Below are 19,322 nucleotides of genomic sequence, written 5' to 3'. Positions count from 1 at the left end.
TGCCACATGTCACTGCTGTCCAGACCAGGACGGTCATTGTGGTCAGTGTCATTCAGCTGCAACACACTGCCGGTGAGTCTTCTTTACTCAAACACTGTGATTCTTCAGGTAAAAAAATGGTTGGTTGGATGAATGAAGATGATTGAAGAAACTGCATGTTCTGCATGTCATTTCAGCAAACGCATAGCCAAGATGTTTAGAAAAGGACACATTTGCTAAATTCATCTTAAAACTCTTCTGTTGCCAAATAATAATAATGAATAATAAATGCTATCTCTGCAAAAATATGTAAAACAGCCATTAAAAACTGTAGACAAAATGGTGACGTGGATCCAAAAATTGCATTGTAGGTGTTGTTTATGAGGTAGGACCAGGAGCAAGAGTCTGGGAAGCCTAGTATTTTTGGAGTGATGATAATCTGCTATGAATAGCCAGGCTTTACAAATTCCTGAAGTCTTTTTGTGTCAAAGACCACTGCATGTTGCTAAGAGCACAAGCCAACAGCCGGATTGCTAATCAAATCCAAATGACTCTGTATATTTAGCACACAGCATAGCTGTCAATAATGATACCAAGTTGGTTTAAAAAAGGACTGGCAATTTGTCTGTTTGAGCTAATTTTGTCCTAGTTTTATGGGATGACATTTCAAAAGTTTAAAGTTAATGTGAGTTCAAAATTGATTATTAGTACTGTGACTTTCTTAATACACATTCCTGGTCTTATTGCGCACCATTCATCATCCATGCTATTCCATGGTAATCTTTGTAATGCTCTGAAATGACCTTCCTTTTCATCTGATTTAATAGGCTATTGGTTAAAGCATAGCTAATTTTTAGGGTACTATTTTATGCAATGCAACCTTTCTGAAATCTTAGAAAATAAAATAGTAATGAAAATAATTGTTTTCTATTGAAATATGTTAAGATTAGCTATCTAGAACATGAAAATTGCATTTTGGTCCTGCTCCATTCTGTTATGGAATGTTTTGCTCATAAATTACATTACATTATGAAAGTAAAATGGGCTATCAATGATATTTCATGTTGACTTTAATAGTCTATAACTGGCATATCATCGCTGTTGGATGGAAACGTCTTGGTTACGTATGTAACCTTGGTTCCCTGAACAGGGAATGAGATGCTGTGTCAAAACTCTGTGTGAACGCCTCTGCGTGATTGTGTCATGAAGCACGTATAAAATCAGTCCAATGGTGTGAAGGAACGTCACAGGCGGGTGACGTCACTGACCAGGAAACTAAAGCCTACCCGAGAACAAACACATTCAGCTTCTGATATGCCTGAAGCAAGTCACTCATGGGCACGCTGGGAGTATGGCAGGGCGATGCAGCGTCTCGTTCCCTATTCAGGAAACCATGGTTACATACGTAACTAAGACGTTCCCTTTCATGGGAACTCGAGCTGCGTCAAAACGCTGTAGGAACGCTAATACCCGCGTCGCCATAGGAGCAAGTGACCGTCTGTGTGAATTCGTTGCGCACACTAAGACAACACGACAACACAGATGGATCTCTACCTGTCTTAATAATATAAAACTCTCCTGAGTAACGATAAAAGTAACAATTACAAATAAAATAAAATAAAATAAAGAAATAAAATAAAATAAAGCGTATTTTGTAACCTTTTGGAGCTTGGAGGGGTTCCATTTGAGCAGATGTTTTATACCATCATCACTGTCCTCATCAGAGTTCATTTCCCGCAGTACATTCAGCATCTGGCTCATACAGTATTTGCGATGTCAAACGTATTCTCAAAACTATAATTTTCAACATCTTCAAAATCAATAGTTTGATCGCTGACAGCTTATTCACGAGATCCATCATATCAGTTTTGCTGCATACTGACCTATTCTTTTTTTTTTTATGCCTGTGGTAACTATAAGTGAAGCTTCACTTCATCATTGTGTATCAGACATTGCCACCTTCTGGAATAAAGGTGAATTGCACTTATTCAGTCATAAAGGATTAAATTATTGTGCAAAAAAACATATATACTTACACTGTTACCTCGGGTCGTTAACGACCCTATACACTTTTTACAAAAAAATGAATGGGAAAACAGGCATGCTTTTAGATTTTTTTTTTTTTCTTGTTATATTGTTTATAATTAATTCATTGAGGAATACTAAGAAGGCTGATGTCTAACTTTTAAAAAAAAATAATGAGGAGGAAGGTAGTGAATGATGTCCCGGGTCACTAAAGGGATAGTTTACCCAAAAATGAAAATTTGATGTTTATCTGCTTACCCCCAGTGCATCCAAGATGTAGAGGACTTTTTTTCTTCAGTCGAACGCAAATTATGATTTTTAACTGCAACCGCTGCCGTCTGTCAGTCAAATAATAGCAGTGATTGGGAACTTGAACAATAAGAGTCGAAAAAACTTCCATAGACAAATCCAAATTAAACCCTGCGGCTCATGACGGCACATTGATGTCCTAAGACACGAAACGATCGGTTTGTGCGAGAAACCGAACAGTATTTATATAATTTTTTACCTCTAATACACCACTATGTCCAACTTCGTTCAGCTTCCTGTTAGTGAGGTCTGATCGCGCTCTGACAACGGAAGTAAAGGTAAAAATTATATAAATAATGTTTGGTTTCTCGCACAAACCGATCGTTTCGTGTCTTAGGACATTAATGTGTCATCACGAGCCACAGGTTTTAATTTTGATTTGTCTAAGCAAGTTTTATTTACTGTTAGTTGAAGTTCCCATCTACTGCTATTATTTGACTGACAGACGGCAGCGGTTGCAGTTAAAAATCATAATTTGCGTTCGACTGAAGAAAAAAAGTCACCTACATCTTGTATGCACTGGGGGTAAGCAGATAAACATCAAATTTTCATTTTTGGGTGAACTATCCCTTTAACCATTTAAAGGGTTAAAAATACAGGGTTTTTGTCTTTTCCTGAAAAGTAGTTTTGGACATACAAGGTTTCATCCTGACAGTAATGATTTGTAACCTTCAAAAGCTTACTGTTTTAGGGAATATTAGGAACAATATTGACAAATATTGACAAGTTTAGAGAGAGGCTGACTCAGATAACAAGATAATATATGCTTTCCGTACACTTTAAAGTTTCTTTTAAATCAAAGTTGGAAGACTTCAGCTGTTTAGAAGGCACATGATTCTCCCTGTCTATATAGGAATGGCATCTCCCACCAGCATGTTAGCAGAGGAGCAGGTGCACTGTTCCATCTGTCTAGATGTGTTTACCAACCCTGTCTCCATCCCTTGTGGACACAACTTCTGCATGGCCTGCATCGGCAGCTACTGGAAGTCCAGTGCCCTCTTTATGTGTCCAATGTGCAAAAAGACATTCTTCAAGCAGCCTGACATCAGCATCAACACAGTGCTGAGGGAAATCTCGGAGAAGTTTAAGGAAATGAAAACCAACCCAGTCGTGAACCTTCAGAAGACAACACAGCTGAAACCAGGACCGAGCCCTGAGGAGCTCCCCACAGAAATGCCTGAACTGATTCCCCCTAATGGACCGTGGGCCCAGGAGGTGTCCTGCGACGTGTGCACTGGCCCTCAGCGACAGGCGGTGAAGTCCTGCTTGGTTTGTTTGACGTCTTACTGTGAGGAGCATCTAAAGACGCACACTGCTCGCTTCACCAAACACAAGTTGATAGAACCCGTGCAGAACCTGGAGGACCGTATGTGTAGGAAGCATGAGAGGTTACTGGAGCTGTTCTGTAAGAAAGATCAGACCATAGTTTGTGTGCTGTGCACCGAGATGGACCACAGGGCACATTACACTGTTCCGGTCGAACGAGAGTGGGCAGAGAAAAAGGTAAAAGAACAACTAGATGGCAGTGAAATTAGATTTACTATACATATTGTAGTGGGCTGGAAAGAAAGCTGCATGCTCTGTATGTCACTATGTTGGGTAATATGTGATTTTGTAGCATTAGTATAAAAGTAGTGGTATTTTCTTGAAAAGTAAATACACAGAAAATGAATCATTCATAAATAATTCATTCTATTATATAATTTGCAGTATTTTATAGAAATGAATGGTTTAATAGTCAAAAATGAATTGGAAAAATACTTGCTACATGCTTCATTTTATAATTGTGCTTTACAAGGATTTAGGATACGGGTAGGCTATGTCAATAAGAAGAGCTATGCCAAAAAAGATATTTAAAGTTTAATACAATATATTGTAATTGACAGGCCTTGTTGAGGAAAACTGAAGCTGAAGTTCAGCAAATGATTCAGGAGAGACTGAAGAAAGTTGATGATTTCAAACACTCCATAGAGTTGAACAAAGTAAGTTTAAGTGTTTCAAATATGTCTGAACTGTTTCCGATTAGTTAATATGGGCAGGCGCTAGCCTTTCTCTTCTTCAGTGCTGATCCACAGTGATCCTCAGGCTGGTGTGACTTAAAGGTACATTTCACAACTTTTGGCTACATTCAAAATTGCATACTTCCCTACTATATAGTAGGTGTAAAATAATATGTGACAAGAGTTGGTATGTGTGAATCCACAGTACTCATTAAAGAGTAGGCAAAAAGTACCTGGATGACCTACTTCTTCTGGTAAGATTCTGAAGTGTGCATACAATAGACACTTTACTGTCCATTAGGCCATGGAAGAGGATTTGTGAATTGCAGTGATGAGAGGCTATTGATGCTGCAGAGTCATGTGTCAATGACAACATGGCAAATGTAGTACGTCCAGATTACATTCATACACATATTTGTAATTTAAAGAACATTTTTTAGTGCCTGCAAAGTAATTACTTACTTAAAATAAGTACCTACTCAAGAGAGTATGCAATTTCAGATGCAGCCATTGTTTTGGTAATTACGTGAACAAGCTTCAACTCAACTATTCAGTGTGAATAAATATGATGGTTTGAGGTGTAGCTGTAACCACCATAGACATTGAGGGGGACAAGTCGTGATGACGTCACATCAATACACAGCACCCACCAATAATTAGAAATGGCCAAAATGTTCCCCCCAATATTTGATATTTTTGATGCTGCTTTGCTGCACTCCATTATGCACTGCTCTGTTTGTTGTTAGGATGACAAAAAGTTTTAAAAGTTAAATTTTTAAGCTCATCTACCTCAGTGATCTAACACCCAGTAGAGGCTCCTGACTGTAAATATAGGTAGGGCAGATTCTGGGTATTAGCGCTAGTTTATGATAAACTTTTTAAGTTTTATATTCTAATCACAGAACACATGCAGACGCTTTAACCTAAAGGATTTATACGTTCTTTAATTCGATATGGTTTTTCACATAGGAAGAACAGACATGCCAACTAGTTACTGACCTGATGCAGAATAATACAGGCCTACACAAAGCTGAAGCGGATTCATATCATCTTGGTCTGGAGCGAGGTTTATGTAAAGTAATGTGAAAATAATGTGAAAATAAGATTTATTTCCGAAATCTGAAATCTCTAAATTAGAGCGCACTGCAGTTCCATTTTCCATCACATATTTACATTGCAAAATTATGGGGTGCTATAGAGCTGGGCAGGGCTCAGGCACCCACTGTAATACTTCTGCGTCAAGTGTACGACGTAGCTGCGGCATAAGCTGTGTGTAGCATGATGTGCACCTCTTAAAAAAATGTAACAACGTGTCAATCCTACGCGGATCACAAGCACTGTGATTGGTCTGCTACAACCCCTCCCTCAAGTAAAAAAAAAACAAAACAAAAAAACTGGCACTGAGCAAGCAGAGAAGAGTTAGTGTTTATTCATTCCTATGGATGTTGAAAATGCTGTTTCAGGGGACACATGCCATCAAACTGCAACAAAAGTTGCTGCCTATTTGCCGCAATCACTGCTGAAGCTTCTTTTACAGCGTACACGACAAGTTGCTTCCTATTCGGCTTCTGCCTTGAACATGACAGCGGACACTGCCTACTAGTGGTCTGTGGATATCCGGACCTTCATTTATTTATTTACGACATAATGTAACAGCACAAAGAGGAATAATGTGAGATAATGAGCTTATCCCACAAAATCCACCTTGAGGCTAATGGCCTCAAGTTCTAAATCATTATTATAAGCTTGCCATTGTGATTCTTGGCAAGGCAAGACTTTTATACACAGATAATTTAATTTATTATGTTCTTGCTCAGTAACTGTTTTTTTTTTTTTTTTTTTTTTTTCATTTTTAATAAATAAAAAAAAAAACCTTCTGTAGAGCACCTTTAAATGGTTAAAGAACTGTATCCAAAGGTTTTATATAATATAATATTTCATGTAAGATTTTAAAGAGTCATGATATATATATATATATATATATATATATATATATATATATATATATATATATATATATATATATATATATATATATATATATATATATATATATATATATATTATATATATATATATATGCTAAAATTTCAAACAAATTTTTGTCTGCATTGATTAGTGTGTATCTCCTACCAAACACAGAGCAGTGCTCAGAGAGAAATTGAGGACAGCATTCAGGTGTTCTCGGACCTGATCCGAGCAGTCCAGAAGGTCCAGGCTGAGCTGGTGCTGGACATCGAGGAGAAACAGAAGAAGACCGAGAGCTGGGCCAACGGACACATACAAGAACTGGAGCAGGAAATAGATGTTCTGAAACTGAGAAACACTCAGTTAGAGTACCTCTCCCAAACTGAAGACCACATTCATTTCCTGCAGGTGGAGCATTTTTACCCTACTTTTTTTATGTAATCTGCAATTTAATTTTTACTCATGTAAAAAGTTTTCACTGTCAGTCTTGTTGATATGGATTATCTGAAACCAATTTAAATTGATTAAACAAATCTAGAGACTCATGACTATTTAAAAACAAAATGCATAATTGTAAAAATGGCCACCAAAGTGTTTTGTGATCAATGAGGGCAACCACATTCAAAGGAAGCAGGATGTTTTACAATATGTATTATTCAGATTCTGTTAACAAAGACTTTAGATATACAAAGAGGGCACACCAGAGATGTTCACAAGTCTTTATCACTGGAGTCTGAGTCAAGTCTGAAGACTTTTGTCACGAGTACGAGTTGAGTCTCAAGTAAAGTCATTTTTATCCTAGTTGTATTTTATAGACAAAATAATATTATCTTTCTGTCATCTGTTTTGATTGTAATAAAGGTCCTAAGCAATAATATACATCCAGCTTGTTACCTCACAATCCATTACAATGTACAAAACAATCGTCCTGGCAACACGAGTAGTCGTTTTCAATACAGTCGGTAAGTGGACACAAGATGGCGCCAGTCATGGTTTGCTATACAGCAGTTTGTTATACAGCGGCGTTGTTATTGAGTCATTATTAGAAAATATCAAACCTTGGAATGTTTAAGTCAATACAAAAACTGTACGCACGCTGATTGCAATTCGTTAAAATATGATCTTTAAGAATATATGGAAATATATGTGATGCAGATACTATAAAACAATTCAAATAAAAAAAACGAATTATTATATCAGTAGTTAAGGGTAAAAGACTTGAGTTGTCTTTAAAATATTCACAAGTCTTTTGTGTCGAGTCGAGTCTGAAGTCATAAAAGGATTAGTTAACTCACTGATAATTTACTCACCCCCATGTCATCAAAGATGATGATGTCTTTCTTTCTTCAGTCAAAAAGAAATTAAGGTTTTTGATGAAAACAATCCAGGGTTATTCTCCTTATAGTGGACTTCTATGGCCTCCAAATGGTTGAAGGTCAAAATTACAGTTTCAATGCAGCTTCAAAGGGCTTTAAACGATACCAGACAAGGAATAAGATTCTTATCTAGCATCATTTTCCCAAAAAATAAAAATAAAACTGTATATGCTTTATAAACACAAATGATCAACCTTATTCCTCGTCTGGTATCGTTTAAAGCCCTTTGAAGCTGCACTGAAACTGTAATTTTGACCTTCAACCATTTAGAGGCTGCTGAAGTCCACAATAAGGAGAATAATCCTGGAATATTTTCATCAAAAACCTTAATTTCTTTTTGACTGAAGAAAGAAAGACATGAACATCTTGGATGACATGGGGGTGAGTAAATTATCAGGAAAATTTTATTTGAAAGTGGACTAATCTTTTAAAATGCGACACGAGTGCGAGTCTAGTCCGGGTCTGCGTTCCACTTCAAATTTTCATGTCCTTCATTTGCTAACTTCCATCCATCTCGTGGACTGGGATGTGCGTCATTGCTTACGTTGCATGAGTGTCCACTACTGGTGGAACTCGTACATAAGGTTTAAATGGAACTAAGCCCTCGATCACCTGGAATTCAGTAAGGCCTATTTATTATTTAAACCCCCTTTTTACTTATGAATTTGTTTAATGCACCTTTCTATATGAATATAAGTTGTTAGAGAAAATATAAAATCGTATAGGTATATGAGCTCATGGAGAAAACAAAAATACAAAAAAAATCTATAGTATAAACTTACTGTGAACATAAGGTAGCTACAAGTATTATACAATTTAATCTTAACATAATATAATATACACTTATGCGATTAATTCTCAAAAGAATTAATATATCATACACTTCAGTTAAGCACAATATGCTGTTATGTCACAATCAAGTTGAATTGTGGGATATTGAGCTGCTTGAAGTGTACAGAGTAGACTCGCTCCCTCTGTCAAAATCGAGGGTCTGTCCATATAAACTTCCCTCATCCACTTCATGAAGTGGAACGCACTTCAAAATGACGGCGAGGATTCCCCTGAGGGGAAGTGTTTAGGGAAGTTTGCGAGTACGTGTCTAAAAGTGGAGTGGAACGCAGCCCAAGTCACTAACTCGAGTGCTCATCTCTGGGGCACACTCATATTGCTTATGAAGGAAGAAAATGCAATTCGCAATATGGTGTAATAAGTCCCGCCTTCTAAATTAAAGAGCCAATCGCTGATCTGTAAAGTTACTGCATTTCTTAAGCTTTCCCTAAAAGGAAATTTGCTACTTTTTACATTTATATGCTTCCGCTTGGGCAGATCATCAGGAAACATGGTCTTGGCTATCACTGCTATGCTGATGATACGCAGATTTACATCACCACGAGTCCTGATGTCCACTGCTCATTAATAGCTTTGCGTGGTTGTTTAGCAGAGATCGGTATCTGGATGCAGAATAACTTCCTGAAGCTGAATGGCTCCAAAACTGAACTGATGCAGATTGGTACAGTGGCAGCTACTCGTAAGGCCGAGCAGATCAGTTTGATTGTTGATTCCAGCACGGTAATCCCCACTTCACAGGTGCGGAATCTTGGTGTCATTTTTGATCCACACTTAACATTTGAAGCACACATAAAACACATCTCTAAAACGGCATTTTTCCACCTGAGAAACATAGCTCGACTTAGACCTTTTCTCTCTTTTGCAGACACAGAAAGGCTTATACATGCCTTCATAACAACTAGGTTAGATAACTGTAATGCCTTGTTCTCTGGCCTTCCAGCTAAATCGTTGAGCAGGCTTCAGTATATACAAAATTCTGCCGCTCGTGTGCTTACTCGTACTTCTCCTCGTGAACACATTACACCTGTTCTTTCACAATTACACTGGCTTCCCATAAATGCGAGAATTGATTTTAAAATTCTTATTTTAACATACAAGGCACTTCATGGGACTGCACCTGAGTATCTTTGCGATCTCATCAGTCCTTATACTCCATCACGCTCTCTTCGCTCTTCTAACTCTCTTTCACTTTACCAGCCTTCACGTAAGCTAAAGACCATGGGGGAAAGAGCCTTTTCATACAAAGCCCCTAAGCTATGGAATGTGCTTCCTCTACCCATCAGAAATGCACCAACGTTGGGTCATTTTAAAAAGTTGATTAAGACACACTTATTTAAGACTGTCTTTCTCTAATGAACTGTATTGCTTTTGTTGTGTTGTTTTGTTTTATTTTATTACTGTAGCGCCTTGGGTTTAAGAAAAGCGCATTACAAATAAAATGTATTATTATTATTATTATTACTTACATCTGTTATGTTTCACATAGCTTCTTTAATGTCTACTGTCTCCTCCTCCAGAACTTTACATCATTAATGGCTCATCCACACACTAAAGACTGGTCTGAGACCTGTGTGCATGCGGATCAGTGTGTGGGTACCACAAGAAGAGCAGTGCTCAAACTAGAAGAGACACTAACAGAAGAAGTAGAAAAACTTGCAGAAATGGGTAAGAACTTTACCGTTATTGTATTCTACTGAATCACATCAGTCTTTTTTCTGCCCCTATACTTTATATTCACTTCAACAAGTGGCACAGTTTTAAGCAGTGCTCGAATTGAATCAGTGTTATGGGGGGTCCCCACCATAACAATATACAATTTATTCAAAATCTATGGTATACATAATGCCACATGGAATTGCATTAATGGCATCTTTTTACTAAGTACTATGAATTAGAGTTGGACGGTACTGAAATTTTAAAAATGTGACGCTTTGAGCGCTGTTGAGTGGATTCGTAAACACCTCTGATTGGCCATTTTGTTGACGTGCTCATCGGTCTTTGATTGGCTTCAATGATCAATGCTTCAAAAACATTGTAAATAGTCATCAATGATGCTCTTTATCGAGCACTTACACAGATACACACTGCTACTACTAGACTATTATAAAGTTCAAACATTTTTAAAGTATAAATAGTCATTAATAAAATAAGAATAATTAAACAAATTACAAGTGATACCACAAATAAATTCAATAGAGCAAACGTAATAAATAAACTGAGCTTTAAGATTTTCAGGTAGGCCTAACAGTAGTATTCAGGTAAGAAATGTTATAGAAATTTAATAAAATTATCAAATGTAAATAACACAATCTTCACTGTATAAATAAGGCTATATATAGATTAATCCTTATTAAAGCAACAAAAGTTGTTCAGTCAAGAGCATTGAATGCTTTTTTTATCATTAATGACAGCAGCAGGTTTATTAGATTGCTGTCATTTTAAGTCCTGGCACACGATGCGGATGTGACACAAATCTGATTTTCTCCCAACTCCTTACGTTCAAGACCTTCATTAAAGACTGTGCTTATGAGGATACTCACCAATATGGGGAATTTATTTATGATTCTGTTTCATAGAACTAAATGAAGAATAATATATTGATATATTAGTCAATATATAATTGATATTAGTATATTGTTATATGTTGTCTTCACGTCTACAGCCCATTGACGAGACTCAGGCAGAAATCATATTTATGGAAGAGCTAATGTATTTATTAACATTACTGTAGTATGAAGCAGAGTTTGGCTGAAAGCCATCGGAGCAGAATAAGGCCACTGGAGCGATTGATAATGAGAGACATGCACGACACACGGCTCGAAAGCAGTGGAGCTTTTATAATGCCACAGACGCTTCCACTTCTTGGTCAACCGTATGTGGGGAAAAACAGCACTGTTTTATCATATTAGATAAATTTGCGTAAGTTGCTATAATGCTACTCTGTGCGTTTGCTCTGAAGCTTCTATGAGAAACTTGTTGCACACTGCAGTAAGCTAGATCGATATTAGGCATGGTAAAACATGGTACTCGCTGTAAATCAGGAAAAGAAGATTTAAACAATAATATTTAAACTACTCTGTTGAGCTATATAGCAATGATTAGTTTTCTGTTGATGAATATATCCAAACAGTTGCTCACCTGTCTAATAAAAAAATAAAAAAATAAAACCAGGAAACCGCGGGTATGATGTCATTGTTAGGCGACGCACGGACATGGTCCCTGTCCTGGTTAAAATTGCTTATTTCTCTGGATTTAAACATTCTTGGAAACATTTGGGATAATGCCAGTACACAATTCAACAAAATATATAACATTGTTCTAGTGATTTTACTCCAAAAATCTTACATATTGTGCCTTTATGCAAAACCTGATAATTTACATTTGTTGTTGTTGTTGTTTGTTTTTTTGTTTGTTTTTTTGAGTGTTGACTTTGTGGTTGAAAAATACTGTTTGTGGAGCTGTTTCATGCCTAAACATGATAACTGCTCTCTCTGGGTCATCAGCAGTGCAAACACAGATTTGAATGCTTCAGTATGATTTTGTCAAAGGTTTAAAGGCACAATATGTAAAGTTTTGTCGCTAGAGGTGAGCGCTTGGCGTAACTTGATGACACAGAGACTGAGTTCAGAATCTTGGAAGTTGTCGTCTTCACCTCAAAGCCGGTAGAAAAGAATCGGGACAGGACTCGGGCAGAAATCATGTTCATGGATGAGATTATTAACATTACAGTAGTATGAAGCAGAGCAGGGCAGAGCAAAGCTGGAGCTGAACAAGGCCGCTGGAGTGATTGCTAATGAGACAGGAGCGCGACAAACACCTCGAGAGCAGCAGAACAAGTGTATGGGGGGTAATGCAGCACTTTATCATATTGAAATGATGTTATAACGTTACTCTGAGCATTCGCTCGGCAGCTGCAATGAGCTAGATCGATATTAGAATCATATTAATAAATGCTGGATGGCTTGTGTTGATAAATGGCATGCAATTAATTTTAAAACATATTGTATGTTGGAGAAAATACTGTATTACTTTTACTAAAAATAAAGCTGCATCTGATTATGTTATGTTATCTACTTGACAAAATAGTGTTTTTCTCTGAGCCATGGTAAAAACATGCATCTGCGGAAAATCCAGAAAATGAGATTCAAACAATAAGACTAAATGCGTTAAGCTGTATAACAATGATTAGTTTTCTGTTTATAAATGTATCGAAACAGTTGTTCCCTTGTCAAATAAAACATGTCTTTGGTGTTTCCATGGTTTCTACAAAATAAAACCAGAAATCGAGGGTACCACAGGTATGACTTCACTGACAGGTGACACACTGACACACGGTCCATGTTCTGGTTAAAATTGCTTATTTCTCTGGATTTAAACATTCTTGGAAACATCTGGGATAATGTACGTAAGTGCACAAGTCAACAAATACACTGTTCTAGTGATTTTTGGATATTTTAATCCCAAAAATATTTTATATAATGTGCCTTTAATAGACATAAGGAATATGATTGCATGGGTGTTTGAATCGAGATAATCTTTTAAAGATTAATCATGCTAACACATACTGTTGCAATCAAAATTATTCAACCTACTTAACCTGCTGAGAACAAAATTTTATGAAAATTCAAAAAGGCATCTACGGAAGAGGATTAGGGCCAAGCAATAATGAAAAAAATAAAACCATCTCGAGATGAAAAAAGTCGAAATAAAATGTTGAGAATAAACTCGTTAAATTACGAGAAAAAAATCTTTAAATTTCGAGAAAAAAGTCGAGATAAAATGTTGAGAATAAAGTCATTAAATTACGAGAAAAAAGTCATTAGATTATTAGAAAAAAAGTTGTTAAATTTTGAGAAAAAAAGTCAAGATAAAATGTTGAGAATAAAGTCATTAATAATTTAATGTAATGTCGTAATTTAATGAACATTTTATCTTGACTTTTTTCTCGAAATTTAACAAGTTTATTCTCAACATTTTATCTTGACTTTTTTCTTGAAATCGAACAACTTTTTTTCTCATAATTTAAAGAATTTGTTCTCATAATCTAACGGCTTTTTTCTCGTAATTTAATGAGTTTATTCTCAACATTTTATTTTGACTTTTTTCTCTAAATTTAATGTTTTTTTTTTCTCGAAATTGAACAACTTTAATCTTGAGATGGTTTTATTTTTTTATTATTGGACCCATGGATCAGCAGTACATCTGTAGCAAAACTATGTATAAACTTTGTATAATAGTTTACTTAAGCCTTTGATGAATTGTTTTCATAAAATTTTGTTCTCAGCAGCAAAATGTCTTGCAAGTTAAGGGGGTTGAATAATTTTGATTGCAACTGTATATATATTGTACAGGGGTGTAACAGTACACAAATAGCACTTTTCCACTGTGTGGAACGACACAGCTTGGCTTTCGGTTTGCTTTTCCACTGCAGTTTAGTATAGCTTCAAAATGGGTGGGATTATAGACTGATCGTTATAGTTGCGCCTCCTTTACTGTCGTGGATCCGCTCCGCGGTTACCAACAAATCTGCACCTCATCTACTGTCCATGATACAGACATTTTTTTTTTCTCAACCGAGGTACCGTTCCATACCAAGCTGTCCCATGCAGTGGAAAAGCGCCAAAAAATGACCGTTTGGTACGTACCTTGGTTTTGAAGTCATGGTTCAGTAGTAATTTGGTACAGCAGGGTGAAAAAACTAAAAAAAAAAATTTTGTTTTATTCTGTCTTTAAATTCATTAAATTAAAATTAAAACTTTCTTAAGGATAAAAGAAAAAAAAATCTATCTCTGCTCATGGAGCCCTTACTTGCACATTACTGTAATATTAAAGGTTACAATTAACAACAGAGCCCAAACTATTAAATTTAATTTTTTTTTATTCTATTTATTTTTAGATATAATCATCAACACTCAAATTAAAAAAAAAAAAAAAATAATAATAATAATAATAATAAAACATGTAAGATGCACATAAGGCAGTTTTTTGCATTAACTTCTATATTCAATTATAAAATTATGTTTCTCCAATTCATTGTTGAGATATAATAATTCACACAGTGGCTGTCATAACTTGTTTTCATGACAGATTTATCTAAATAAAATATTGAAAAATAATTTTTTTTACAAAAGAAAAATAAAGTAATGCAAAAGAAAAATAAAGTATTGAGTTTTGCAAACAAAAATAAAATAAATAAAAGCATTTGCTTAAGTTAGAGATCATGTTAAAGTTTAGTGTTTATTATTAGCCGTAGACTACTCGCTAACATGACCTGTTTGAAAATAGCCAGCACCTGCTGTTTATTTCATTGCATTAAAATGTTTATGGTTTCGTTTTGTTAACTAAATGTTACCAGCTTTTGCTTAAGTTAAAGAAGTTAGAGATCGATTAAAATCTTTGAGGATACTTCTAGCCAGCATCTGCTGTTTATTTCTCTAATTGTGTATATAATATTAGTATTACACACATATATTAGTGCTGTCAATCGATAAAAAAATAACTAATTAATCGCACATTTCGCTTCATCTTCATGAGGTGTCTGCCACAGAGCCGTTGCGTGAGGAGGTGTGTGGTTGCTTTTTGAGGTCATTAGTACTGTATTTAGATTTACAGTAGGCTAATATTTTCCCAGAATGCACTGAAAATCTACACTAACATACAGTACACAGCTTATACAGTTGGAAATTGTTAAGAATGCAGTAATAATGCTATGAAAATGACAAAATCTACATTATACTGTTCTCAGATTCTACTGTAGGGAATTGAGAACACAGTATATTACTGTGAAAACAACAAATTATTTACAGTGTACGGCTAGTAATAAACACCACTTATCCATGATCTCTAACTTATGCCAGGTTTAGACACAATTTTTTTTATCGGTCATGACAGTCACTGTGTCAGATTATACAATTCTGACTCTTAAAAACTTGTGTTGTGGACAAGAAACATGTCAGAAGACACGCTGCTACCCAACCATTCATCGTGTGCCGTCTTTAACCGTGTGTGTGCTGTCATCGAGAAGGCAGGACTATCGACTGGCAGTAGGTGCCATGAGCATAAACAAACAATGGCTAGCAGCGTGTCTTGTCCAAAAGTGGACACATATCTGGATTGCATGGATTTTTTTTGCTCAATACTTGATTTTCTTTTTCAATAATTTCTTTTTCTTTTGCAATACTTTATTCTTTTGTAAAACTATGTGGCATGGTTTTGACTCCATACAGCTCCTCTCCTTTTTTAAAATAGCCAATAGTGGTTTTCTTATATCACAGCTCGGACAGAGCCATAGAGCTCAGTAAAGCCGCAGTTTCCTCCTGATCTCTAACCATTTTTCCAACTAATCACCTCCACATCGCTTTACAATTCAAATGGATCTGATATGTTTTGTGGTCTACGCCTACTCAAGCATAAGATCCGCTCTGTGCTGTCATGTCTCTGGACCGGAGCAGACTGTGTGCACACTGCAGCGGTTCGCGTGACAAACTTGAAACCAGACTGTCTGATTCATTCCCTATCTCCTATATAGTACACTATGTGCCATTCGCCATGTAAAAAAAAAAGTAAATATGTGAACAAGTGACCAATTAGCGCCAGCTTCAGCGTCTATTTAGGGGTGGGACACACTGTAGATCCTAGAAAGCATTTGAATGGACAGAAAGCCATTTTAAAGCCATGATTAACTATTCTAGATTAAGGCTAGGGGTGGTGTTTACATATGGCAGAATACGGCATTTGCCATACCGTGGCATTCAGACAAAACGGGAAATAACCAGCTTGATGCAGCTTGTTAGTTCTGTTGCTTGAGTTGGCCTTTGGCAGAAATTGCAGCTTTAAAAAAAAAGAAGCAAATATAAACAGCATACACCGTGTCCTAATCAGACGTGAAGTGATAAGATTTCCAGTGGCAAGCAATTTATCTGTTTAACCCAGATCTGATCTGAGGTGAATTAGCCTATCCATTTTTGATTTCAGTATGTCTAAAGGTCACAAAAAAATGATATTTGAACTCACATTAAGGTGTTAACTCACCCAAAAATGAAATTTCTCTCATTAATTACTCACGCTCATGTTGTTCCAAACATGTAAGACCTTTGTTCATCTTAGAAAGACAAATTAAGATAATTTTGATGAAATCTGAGAGCTTTCTGAGAGCTTTCCCTATAGACAGCAATGTCATAACACTGTTCAAGTTGTAAACACAGTGCAGCGCTTCCGGGTTCTACGTCAGAACGCTAGCTCATTATTAGCCAGCTCCTGTGTTTACAACATGAACAGCGTAGGAGACTGACAGGGAAGAAAAGAAATTGCTGAATAAAGTAATTGTTTTAGTTTTTGTGCACAAAACATATTCTCGTCGCATCATAACATTAAGGTTGAACCAATGTAGTTACATGGACTATTTTAATGATGTCTTTACTACCTTTCTGGGCCTTGAAATTGGTTATGATGTTGCTGTCTGTTGTTGAGGTCATAAAGCTCTCGGATTTCATCAAAAGTATCTTAATTTGTGTTCTGAAGATGAAAGAAGGTCTTACTGGTTTGGAACGACATGAAGGTGAGTAATTATTGACAGAAATTTCATTTTTGGGTGAACTAACCCTTTAAATTCTTTTTACGTTAAATAATGTTGTTCTAGTGGCAATGCTGCAGAAATAAAAACAATTTGTAAAATATAATTGCCGCATATTGCAATTGTTGCTGGTAAGTACAAAAACCTCTTTTCTCGTGTCACGTCTCGTCTAGTTAGGACACAGTCTATGCTTAGGGCTGTTTCAGAATTTGCATTGATTCCGTATTGTTGTTTCGTAAAGTCTGTGCATGTCTGTGAACTCCATCAATTCTTTTAGTATGGTGGATTTTTGTCCACATTTTGTTTATACATACCCTTGGTTTTTGTGAAACGCCACCACTGATTAAAGCCTACTCTTGTCTTAATTTAAACCCTGTCTGAGAAACCACCCATATGTTTCTTAGCACACTTTTAAAAAGTGCACATTGTCAAATTAAAAGTTACTTTAGATTACATTTTAATTTTTTGTGTTGACTAAGATACTAATGCACAAACATATTGTTATTCAATTTTACATTTAAGGTATATATATATTATATGTATCAAATTGCAAATATTGTAATTGTGCAAATATATGACGACAAAAGTTTTTTTTTTTTTTTCTGCCTTTCTAACAAAAGTACAGGACAACCTTTAAAACAATTACTTTCTTGATTAATTCATTTATTTTTGTCATCTTAAACAGAGCTGAGGAGGGTTCAGAAGTACTCAGGTAATATTTCATTTTTCATTTGATCTGTCATATATCACTAGACCACTTTGCATTCAGGTGTGTTTGGTTTTCTACTCATGTCTCTGTTGTATGTCCCCGTGAAGTGGATGTAACCTTTGACCCAGACACGGCTAACCCTTGGCTGCAGCTATCCGAGGACAGGCGTCAGATGCGTCATCTGGGAGCATGGCAGGACCTGCCCGATACGCCAGAGCGCTTCGATACGGTGGTTATTGCGCTCGGCCGTGAAGGATTGTCCTCTGGACGCCGTTACTGGGAGGTTCAGGTGGGCGAGAAGGACGACTGGTACCTGGGTGTCGCCCGGGCATCTGTTAACAGAAAAGGGAGGATTTCGGTGAGTACGGCTCACGGTTATTGGGCTATAGCAATGAAGAAAGGGCAAGAATATCGTGTTTCTTCCTCTCCACCCCTCCTGCTCTCCATCGAGCCCAAGCTAAAGAGAGTGGGCATCTATGTGGACTACGAAGAAGGACAGGTGTCATTCTATGATGTACAAAACAAAAGTCACATCTACACCTTTATGGATTCGTTTAAAGAGAAACTCTTCCCATTCTTCTACCTCTACTGCTCCGATAAGGCCTCTGACACTATGATGATCTGTCCCGTGCAGGAGATGTCTCATACTAAACAGTGTTGAAAGATGAGCTCCACAATGACTTGGTCTGGTGACATGATCTGCAGTACTGCCGTTTCTATCCTGTTACTATGTGTGTTTGAGAACTGCTTTCTTTGGGAATATTTCCTGACTGTTATATGGATATTTCTACAAAAAAGTAATCAGTTTTATTGCATGGCCATACAAGAGCAATTACGACAAAGCATACAAAACAAAATAATATATTTAAACCATGTTTCCACATTACGTGTATAATTGAAAGTTAAAATAAACATGTAAATCAGTGTTAAGTGTATTCATTAGAATTAATATCGAACTATTAAAATACCACTGCAAGCTTCACCATTATTTTTGTTAGTGTGTTATTGGAAAATGATGTACATTATCCCAAAGACAGTATATAATTTCATACATTTTGAAGGGGTCCTATTATGTTTTTTTCACTTTTTCAACTTTAGTATGTAATGTTGCTGTTTGAGCATTAAAAAAAATAATAATAATAAAAAAGATTCTCAATGTTACAAAGCTCAAAGTTTACTCCAAGGGGAATGACTCATTTGGACTACAATTGTGAAGTCACAATGTTACTCATTTAAATAATCCTCACCCACAGAATACACAAAAAAGGGGAAGAGGCCTGGCTGAGCTGCATTAGAAGACAGTGTTGTCACTATGTCGAAGAGACAAACTTAGATTGGTTAAAAATATTTTTAACACTGTTCCTGAACATTAAAACCCCAACGTTCATCTGTGTGCTGCACATTTTTACAAATGACAGCTTCCAAAACCTAAAAGAGTACAATGCCGGCTACGCGCAAAAGCTTCTCCTTAAATGGAGCAGTTCCCACTTTGTCAGGACAATCAGTTGTTTATGAATCAAAACCTGTAAGTACGT

General features: G+C 36.3%; 1 protein-coding gene across 2 annotated transcripts; it reads left to right on the top strand.

The window, feature by feature from the left end:
- The first annotated feature begins 7 nt into the window (after nt 1-7).
- Nucleotides 8-18,764, top strand: si:dkey-46i9.6 (E3 ubiquitin-protein ligase TRIM39). Of its 2 annotated transcripts, none has more exons than XM_067401263.1 (7): nt 8-72; nt 3,167-3,816; nt 4,200-4,295; nt 6,456-6,689; nt 10,024-10,171; nt 17,764-17,790; nt 17,895-18,764. In XM_067401263.1, exons 2-7 carry the CDS (start codon nt 3,169-3,171, stop codon nt 18,446-18,448), a joined length of 1,707 nt encoding a protein of 568 aa, XP_067257364.1. In that variant the 5' UTR covers nt 8-72; nt 3,167-3,168; the 3' UTR covers nt 18,449-18,764. The 2 variants fall into 2 exon arrangements, with proteins under 2 accessions (XP_067257364.1, XP_067257365.1); XM_067401264.1 differs by having other exon boundaries at nt 58-108.
- Nucleotides 18,765-19,322: the final 558 nt, after the last annotated feature.

The sequence above is a fragment of the Chanodichthys erythropterus genome, chromosome 11, assembly GCF_024489055.1.
Source record: "Chanodichthys erythropterus isolate Z2021 chromosome 11, ASM2448905v1, whole genome shotgun sequence".
Lineage (NCBI taxonomy): Eukaryota > Metazoa > Chordata > Actinopteri > Cypriniformes > Xenocyprididae > Chanodichthys > Chanodichthys erythropterus.
Note: the sequence above shows the minus strand (reverse complement) of the source record. Positions and strands in the feature narration are given on the sequence as shown.